Source organism: Nicotiana attenuata, chromosome 7 (assembly GCF_001879085.1).
Source record: "Nicotiana attenuata strain UT chromosome 7, NIATTr2, whole genome shotgun sequence".
NCBI lineage: Eukaryota > Viridiplantae > Streptophyta > Magnoliopsida > Solanales > Solanaceae > Nicotiana > Nicotiana attenuata.
In genome coordinates this window covers 26,186,584-26,196,718 of record NC_031995.1, presented here as the reverse complement: position 1 = coordinate 26,196,718, position 10,135 = coordinate 26,186,584, and the positions used below count along the sequence as shown (strand labels likewise).

Sequence of the window (10,135 nt, the reverse complement as noted above, 5' to 3'; positions counted from 1 at the left end):
TACGAGAGATACAGCGGAAACGATAACCAGAACAGTCAATATGCCTATAACCAATAACAACAGTTAAGCACAATGAAGAAAAATTGCACGGCATCACCCTTCGTGTTTTTACTCTCACCCTCACAATGAAACAATGATAATGCACGGCATCACCCTTCGTGCTTTTACTCTCACTCACTGTATAAATCAATAAAAACGGCACGGCATCACCCTTCGTGCATTAACTCTCTTAACATGGCACGCCATCACCCTTCGTGCATTAACACTCGCAATATAGCACGACATCACCCTTCGTGCATTAACACTCACATACGGCATGGCATCACCCTTCGTGCATTAACACTCTCCCATATCACATAACAATGAACAAGTAATAACAGAGAGATAGGATCAACAAATATAAGCCTAACTTCAACAACGGTTCCACAAAACCAATCTCAACTCGGAATCAATACTCAATTATCACCAAAGCTCATAAACACGATAAGAATGATCAATTTAACAATTAACTAGTCTAAGCATGGATAATATGATCAAGGAAAGCAATAATTGCAAAGAACAAGTCCCACCCGCATGCTATAACCCGACAACAACGCATAAGTACTCGTCACCTCACATATACGTTGTACCCAACATCTAAACATGTAGAAAATAGACAAATAAGTCCTAATCCCTCAGTCAAGGTTAACCACGACACTTACCTCGCTCCAAAGACCAAACTCAAAGCTCAACCACGGCTTTGCCTTTCAAACAAGTCTCCGAACCAATAGAATCTAGCAAATTACCAACCAAACGATTCAAATTAAGCCTTAGGAACTACCCACGATTGCAAAGAATTCAATTTAGGTCATTATTGAAAAGTCAACACCCGGGCCCGCTTGGTCCAAACCAAAATTTCGGACCAAAACCCAATAACCCATTCACCCTCGAGCCCGGTTATGTAATTTGTTTTGGAATCCGACCTCGATTTGAGGTCTAAATCCCTATTTTTTAAATCCCTAATTCTACCCAAAAACCCCAATTTCCACCATGAAAACTCTAGATTTTAGGTTGAAATCTTAGGAAAAGTAGTGAAAGATTGAAAGAAACTAGTTTAGAATCACTTACCAATGATTTGGGGAAGAAGAGTCCTTTGAAAAATCGCCTCTAGGGTTTCTAAGTTTGAAAATTTGAGGAATGAATCAAAAATCCCGTCTAAGTCCCATTTTGATCAGTTGCAGATGTCGTATTTGCGACCCGGGGTTCGCATTTGCGAACCCTGCAAATTCGAAGAAACCATCGCAAATGCAAAGCCTCTTCTCTTCTCTTTACTAGTGTTAGAACCCGCGCGATGCGCGGATAATTTGACGGAATATTAATCTTATAAAATTATGATCTAATATATCATATTAATTTAATAAATAATAGTTACTATTTTATTATTTAATGTAGTGTACATAAATATAATAAAATCTATACAAAATCAAAGGATACAAAGCATTATAGTAATCAAATGAATTGTTTATTCCTTGTTTATTCTTTATTAAATTAGCAAGTACTTAGTACTATACATTTACTAATGTGAATTTTTATTAATTTGTCAATTGGCTTAACATTTTATACTACTTCTCTTCTAGTAGAACATACGTATATCTTTTCTTATTCTGGAAATATATTTTTATACTTATGTTATACTGTTTAAAATTCTTCAATTGTCTAAATTTATCAATAATTTTCTTGAGTGTAATTTATTTATATTTTGTTTATTAATTAATTTAAAATATAATATTATAAAATTATCTTTATGCACCTCTTTTCGTACATTCATTTCTACTATAACATTTGATTAGTTTTCTCATTTTTTATTTACTGAAAATTTAAATAATATCATTTTTTTTACTAAATTATAATTTTGAATTCATCAAAAGTATAAAGAGATAAGCCTTTTATTATTTTTTTATAAAAAACGTACTAATATTTTTAAAAATTAATAAAATGTGTTTTATATATAATATATTATCTTATGTATTATATCCTAATAGTTTCTTTATATTTTTGTATTTTGCATTATGAAATTATGAGTTCTATTTATTAACTAAATTTTCCTAGATGAGAAATTTAATTGGTATATGTATTTTTACGATATCNTATATATATATATATATATATATATATATATATATGTTTCTTGGTTATCTAATTGTATTATCCATTACTTAATATTGCTAAATTGACATATAAATTATTAATAAATTACCAATTTAGTATAATAACTACTCCCATATATAAAAAAACTACCATTTGAATTGGTAGTTTTTTATTTTTTGTTTTTTTTGTTTTTTTAATGTAAAATAATTTTAAAACTCCAATTTGTATNAGTAGAATATTTTTTGTATTTTCGTTTTATTGATAATTATAAGATATCTATGTTTATTAATTCAAGTAGTGTAACCAATTAATTCAAAATTTAAAATTCAAAAAAAAAAAATAGTTAGAAAAGTAGTTTATTTTGTCTTAACAATGCCACTTGGCTTTTTGTGGTTAAGACACTTGTCTTAATGTAGTGCTTTTGCTTCTTCTATTCTATATAGATAGATGAGAAAGGGGGTAACAAAAATTGGAACCCACCTCCCTGGTCATCCCTCAAACAATTTTTTTAAGCCATAATAGTCCTTAAAATTGAGTTCGTCTTTGTTTATTATAATTATCGCGTATATAGTTTATCAAAGTTCAATAAATTATCAGTCAAGCTTGATATTCGAGCTTGCTTTAAGCCTAGTTTACGTACGACTCAAGCTGAACTGATCAGATCTTGTACTTGTAGTACTCAACCCAAACTCAAACATCTATTTATAAACTGAAGGGAGATATAAAATTAATTTACGGCTTTTAGCATATTTGGCCCCTCGATCAAACATAATTATATTTTCTAGCCAATATACATATCTTATACACTAATTGTGTACAATAGATACATATTTCAGCTTTCTTTTTGGGGCGGGCGGCTATTTAAATTAATTTCTCTAGAAGGGTTTTAATTCATTGTTTTCAAATGTGAAAAGAGTTTAAAATGCGCATGTTAATTAGTTAAAGAAGACAATACATGTATATATGAAGGAAAAATAAAATACATAGATTGAAAAGTATTTGTACACAAACGCCAACTTTAAGAAATAATTATACAGACAACGGAAATGAAAAGAAAACACAAATAAAGTATATCATCTCAATCAAGATTCTACATGAGAGTCTATCACTGTTGTCTAAAAGCCTGTTATGCGTTCGAAAGGTTCCTTTCATTTTTTCCTTTAAATATTCTTTGACCACCTTTGTAATTTTATTGGCTATATGCAGGCGCTCAACACGAAAGAAATGAAACTTATCAAGGATAACTTGTTTGTTGATGAGTAATTAGATAACTAGCTATGTGGTGATTTGATTCTTTGAGCCGATCTGGATTTCAAGTAGTAAATGAAACTGGTCGAAATAGATGATAACACATTTTCTCAATGTTTTCATTATGATCATCACCCCATTGTTGCTACTTGCTATAACCTAGTCTCTCTTATTCTTACTTGCCTTGCCTTGCTATTGTTGTTGTATTTTTTTATTAGCATATTTGCCTGCTGCCACTGCTTCTGTTAGTCTCAAGAATCCCTTGTTTTAGCCTAAGGGCACGTCACGTTCATGATATATACATTCAACTGCATGTGCTTCATTGACACGATATCAAAACAAACCATATATATCTTTTATCTTATCCTTCATTCTAGAGTAGAATTTAATTTAGAATCTAACAATTGGTACGACTTCTACTAGTTGTTTTCATTCCTAGAGTTGCAGCCAAGAGAGACTTTTGTGTCTTTGGTCAACATACAACAACTTTTACTTGATTTCCCCGAGCACAAATGCAAACTCTTGCGCCATGTTTAAAGCATTCAGTCTCATAATTAGAACATCTTACACAAACATGGCAGTTTTGGACAGGAAGCATATATCTAAAACAAGCAATTCTTTACAGACATCTTCTGATTACACGCACATTAATCAAACTACCTAGTACACATATGACTCCACACAAGTTGATCACCAGTTTTCGATTATATCCTTGTTAAACCAAATACAATGGCAATAGTAGCAAGAACAGCCTGCAACACACAACAGTATGAGATGGAGATATTAAGCTAGGAAGAACATATTGTCAACTACTATCACTCTACATCTCAAATAGCTAGTTTAGCATAATAGACGAACTTCTGATTAACCAGCTTATACCAGTTGTGTGCCATTTCATTGACAAAATTCTTAAATGAATCTTGAATTAATGCGCACTTATTTTCACTCTCATGCAGTGATCATAATTCATTAAGCTTGGACTTGCTAAGAGTGTAATGGTCTTTCTTTTGAAAGTATTCTTGAAAATCTGCACCTACATCATGTCTACATCCTGCTATGGAACTCTAGAAGAAAATGAAGATTCTTTTCAAATAATATCTCCGCATTTACTAATCTTTGAACCATAGTTTTTCCCTTCATAATCTAATGTTAGTTAATCAGGATAACCATAACAGTGAAAAATTAGTGCACAGACCGTTTCTATAATAACTTCCAAAGTTATGTTATTAACCATGACCTTATAAGGCCTGCTGATACCATGAAGGAAAACTCGTTAGAAATGAAAGACAAGTTGAAGGTATCACCAAAAAAGAAAACAATAAAAGAAACAGATCGCTTACAGCAATTGTGCATGTAACATATCCTGGTTTCTCTCGATGATTAACTGATCTGGTGCAGAGCAGGATAAATGCAGCAACATACCAAGGGATGGCAGCCAGAAAGAAACCAGTAATGAACCTTCAAAAATAAAACACCAAACAAAAATAGAAATCTCACTTCATTGTATTCCAGACATCCTTTAAATGTATAAGGTCAAACTGCAGCATTACAGGTACCATAAAATAATAATACTCCTAAAAGTAACACCTTAAAGACAAACCTTTGCCTTAACCTCCATATCAGATATTTTTTGCTAAACTACAGTGTTGACTAAGAAGTTCAATAGAAGCCTTTCAGTCATTCATTCTATGATCACAGATCCCACTACATTTATCTCTAAGATGAACAGTGTCAGCAATATTATATACTTGAGAAAATATCTCTTTTTGTCCTTCCCAGAGAATAAGCAGCTTCCAACACAATCTTAGTTCAAGGTTCTTTTTTTTTGGGCTGGTGGGGGTGCAGAGGTGGCTTAATTCAAATAACTCCAAGTTTACTGGTGATTACTGATTAGTGAGGCATTAGAGAAAATAGAAGAAAGAAGAAACTCATATGCAAAGGAGCATGTCAAGCCCCCATAAGGAGCCCTTTACCACTAAGATAATTTCAAGGAAAAGTGGAGGCGAAGAAGGCGGCGTTTGCTAAGTTGGCAGGGAGCTCAAGCGAGGAAGAAAGGAGAGTCAACAGGGAGAACTACAAGGTGGCGAGGAAGGAAGCGAGGCTGGCGGTCACGGAAGCAAAAAATGAGGCGTTTGGTCGCATGTACGAGGAATTGGGGGAGAAAGGCGGGGACAGGAAGTTATTCAGGTTGGCTAAAGTGAGGGAGAGGAAGGCGCGGGATCTAGACCAAGTTAGGTGCATCAAGGACGAGGATGGTAGAGTTCTGATGGGGGAGTCTCAAGTCAAGCAGAGGTGACAGGCGTACTTTCGAGACCTGCTTAACGAGGAGGGGGATCGAGACGTAGAGCTAGGGGAGTTGGGGAATTCAGAGTGTCATAGGGACCTTGGGTGCTGCAGGCGCATTAGGGTGGAGGAGGTCATGGGGGCTTTGCGTAGGATGAGTAGGGGTCGAGCGACCGGGCCAGACGAAATCCCGGTGGAGTTCTGGAAATGCATAGGTAGGCCAGGAGTAGAGTGGCTGTCCAGGTTGTTCAATGTGATCTTCAGGACTAAGAGGATGCCGGAGGAGTGGAGGTAGAGTACAGTGGTGCCCGTGTATAAGAACAAAGGGGATATCCAGTGTTGTAACAACTATAGGGGTATCAAATTACTAAGCCACACCATGAAAGTCTGGGAGCGGGTGGTTAAGGCGAGGGTGAGGGAGATGACGTCTATATCCGTGAACCAGTTCGGTTTCATGCCGGGCCGCTCCACTACAGAAGCTATCCACCTTGTCAGGAGATTGGTGGAACACTTCAGGGATAAGAAGAAGGACCTGCACATGGTGTTTATCGACTTGGAGAAGGCGTACGACAAGGTCCCAAGGGAGGTGCTATGGGGGTGTCTGGAGGCGAAGAGCGTGCCGGAAGCCTACATCAGAGTGATCAAGGACATGTACGATGGAGCTAAGACTAGGGTTAGGACGGTGGGTGGCGACTCAGACCATTTCCCGGTGGTAATGGGGCTTCATCAAGGATCTGCACTTAGCCCTCTCTTATTTGCTTTGGTGATGGATGCTATAACACGCCATATTCAAGGGAGTGTACCATAGTGTATGCTATTTGCTGACGTCATAGTCGTGATAGACGGGACGAGGGTCGGTGTTAACGAGAGGTTGGAGGTCTGGAGGCAGACTCTCGAGTCCAATGGTTTCAAACTAAGCAGGGCTAAGACAGAGTACCTGGAGTGCAAGTTTAGCGCCGAGCCGAGCGAAGTAGGCAGGGACGTCAAGCTTGGATCTCAGGTCAGAGCCAAGAGGGACAGTTTCAGATATCTTGGGTCGGTGATTCAGGGGGACGGAGAGATCGACGGGGATGTCACTCACCGCATAGGGGCGGGGTGGTCGAAATGGAGGCTTGCATCAGGAGTCTTGTGTGACAAGAAAGTGCCACAGAAACTCAAGGGGAAGTTTCATAGAGCTGTGGTTAGACCTGCCATGTTGTATGGGGCTGAGTGCTGGCCGGTGAAGAACTCCCATGTCCAGAGAATGAAGGTTGCGGAGATGAGGATGCTCAGGTGGATGTGCGGGCTCACCAGGTTAGATAGGATTAGGAATGAAGTTATTCGGGAGAAGGTGGGGGTCGCCCCAGTAGATGAGAAGATGCGGGAAGCGAGGCTCAGGTGGTACGGGCATGTGCGGAGGAGAAGCCCCGATGCCACGGTGAGGAGTTGTGAGCGGCTGGCGGTGGTTGGCGCGAGTCGAGGCAGAGGGAGGCCCAAGAGGTATTGGGGAGAGGTGATTAGGCAGGACATGGCTAGAATGCGGATTTCCGAGGACATGGCCCTGGATAGGAAAGTCTGGAGGTCTAGTATCAGGATTGTAGGATAGGGGCGTCTAGAATTTTTCGTACTTCTGTCTCGGGGCTGGGAGGGGGGGGGGGGTTTGTAGGGCTCTCCATAGATGATTTGTGTATTGTATTGTGCCCCCTTATGGTAGTTACTGGTCGATATATTTGCATGCCATTTTATTTATGGTTTATGTTTAGATAATTATTTATGTGATTTCTGCTGGAGTTACTAATGCTCTTTTGCTTTTTGTTTTTTGTTTTTGTTTTCCTTTTCCTTTTCCTGAGCCGAGGTCGATTGGAAACAGCCTCTCTGCCCTTTCGGGTAGGGGTAAGGCCTGTGTACGTATTACCCTCCCCAGACCCCACCTTGTGGGACTATACTGGGTAGTTGTTGTTGTTGTTTATACAGTTTGTGATGAAATTCAAACTGGACCTAATGCTCCCCTAAATCATGTTACTATTCAGGACGGGAATATGAATGGTCAAGAAGAAATTTTTTCTAGCATTACATCTTTCAAAGAACAAACAGAATGTTCCTTTTTTTGAGAATGACAAACAGAATGTTTCTTTCCTTTGCTTCTATTTTTCTTTGACTTTTGAGGCGTTACTACTTGAAAGTGGCAATACATATCTACCTGCAATAAACCAGATAAGAAGCACAACATAATACATATGTCTTGTGCCAAAAGAAGATCACTGAATGAGAGGTCCTTGATGTTAAGNGAGAAATAGGGAAGAGAAACGATGCAATAGCCTCAACCTCCCATTTGAACAAGACTAACAACTAGTCTTAGCAAAAATGAAACCTTGTTGAATTTAAACCTTAATGTGAACCTTGGACTTGGAACGCGATGTTATTATGTCTTTGAGGATAAAGAAAGAAAGTAGGGAACTTACAAGAACCAGCCAAGACCAATACCACAGCAAGGCAGGCGAGGCTCTCTCACAGGTCTCTGCTCATCAACCACATAACCTAAAATACAAGAAAATGAACCAACAAATTTAATAGACAAATAACAGTTTATATATGACCCAAATTTCAGAAGTCAGTAAACGTCCAAACAGACAAATCACAATCCCGAAAACTCAACCTCTTTACATGTTACACACAGTTCATCACTAACATTTTAATCACAAAACAAACTGTAAGTAGGGAGGAGATTGTATTTACTAAATATGGAAGAGACAAAAGAAAGTAAAGCAAAGAATCCACAAAAATTGAGGCAGTATGCACAGAGTTTCTGTTCAGGGGCGGCCCTTCCCTAAAGCAGGTAAATGCTTTAGGTCTCCACACTTGTGGGGGGCCATTTTTATTACACTTAATAGGTAATATATATGTTTTAAAAAAAAAATCTATGAAGTAAAAAGGTTTGATTTCTTTCTTTAACAAAAATAGAGTAGAAGGATTTGCAACTACTATGATTTCTGCAAAGGAAATTGCATTTGAAATAAGAACCCGAATTTCGTAAGAATCGTGTATAGGAAGAAACAATTTGATGAGAATGTTGATAATGAAATCTCAAAATCTCTCGAAGAGTCCTTTAGAGTTGATTACTTTTTATACATAGTAGACAAGGCTATTTTTTCACTTCAAAATAGATTTGAACCATTCGAAGCGTATGAAAATATTTTTGGATGATGGAAATTTGAAAAAACATTACCTTAATCTTGAATGTTCCTTAAAGCATAATAATCAAACTCATATTGATGGTTTAGATTTATTTTCTAAATTAAAAATATTAAGGAAAATAGTACAATTAGAAGATAGTAGTTTAATTGACATACTCAATAAAATGATTTGATTCTTTTTTCAAATGCCTATATTGCTTATAGAATAATGTTAAATAACTCATGCTACAGTTGCTTCAACGGAAAGAAGTTTTTCAAAGTTAAAATTGATAAAAATCTTACCTAAGATCAACAACGTGTTGAGAGACGTTAAATGGATTAACTATATTGTCAATTGAGAAAGACTTATTAGGAGAAATTGATTATAAAAAAATCATTAATAACTTTGCATCTAAAAGAAGCTATAAAAACAGACTTCAATTAAAAGTTTAATAAATTTTATTTAAGAAAGTTAAGGCCTCTCGTAAAGTTTAACTTTAGGCTACAAAATTCGTGTTTCACTTATCTTATCCATTAGAATTCTGAAATTTGGAAGGCATAAACCAAGCAACGATCCACCTTTCTCAATATCTAAAATCAGATAGCTCTTTTGGATTTATTTACTTTTACTCAATTCAACTGAATGTTGCAAGACACAAACTTCTCACCCAAAATTCAAATAAAGATGAGGTATTTCAAGAAATTAATCAATGCAGATATTGATGGTGAATTATGAGGAGTAAAGGGAGTTACCTGGAACAGCCTGATAGCCACGAGCATAATATTCAGGGAAAGGTTCAAATGCCCCAGGCGGAGGAACCGGTTGAGGGAAACCGACTACCGGTTGAGGGGGTGGTTGAAAAGTACCATATTCTGCTGGTGGTGGTGGAGGTGGTTGGTTTTCCTCATGGTGATAGTGATAATGGCCATGGTGATGATGATGACTGTCCTTGCCTTCTTCACTCATAATTGATCTTGGAGTTACTAGGTTAGATAAGATCAAGAATGACGATATTCGGGAGAAGGTGGGTGTGGCCTCTGTGGATGACAAGATGCGGGAAGCGCGGCTCAGATGGTTCGGGCACGTGCGGGGGAGAAGTCTGGATGCTCCGGTGAGGAGGTGTGAGCTGCTGGCTTTAATGGGTTCGAGAGGAGGTAGAGGACGGCCTAAGAAGTGTGGGGAGAGGTGATCAGGCAGGACCTGGCGAGATTGGAGATTTCCGAGGACATGGCCTTTGATAGGAAGGTTTGGAGGTCGAGCATTAGGGTTGTAGGATATGGGATAGTCGAGCTTCCCCCCTCCATTCCGCGGGGGGGGGGGGGGG

The 10,135-nt window shown here is 37.7% G+C and overlaps 1 protein-coding gene across 1 annotated transcript; it reads right to left on the bottom strand.

Moving 5' to 3' along the window:
* LOC109228839 (60S ribosomal protein L18a-like protein) lies at positions 3,829-10,034 on the bottom strand. The gene is made up of 4 exons (XM_019394069.1): positions 9,564-10,034; positions 8,100-8,175; positions 4,716-4,833; positions 3,829-4,127 (listed from the first exon to the last, which is right to left on the bottom strand). Exons 1-4 carry the CDS (start codon positions 9,775-9,777, stop codon positions 4,080-4,082), a joined length of 456 nt encoding a protein of 151 aa, XP_019249614.1. The 5' UTR covers positions 9,778-10,034; the 3' UTR covers positions 3,829-4,079.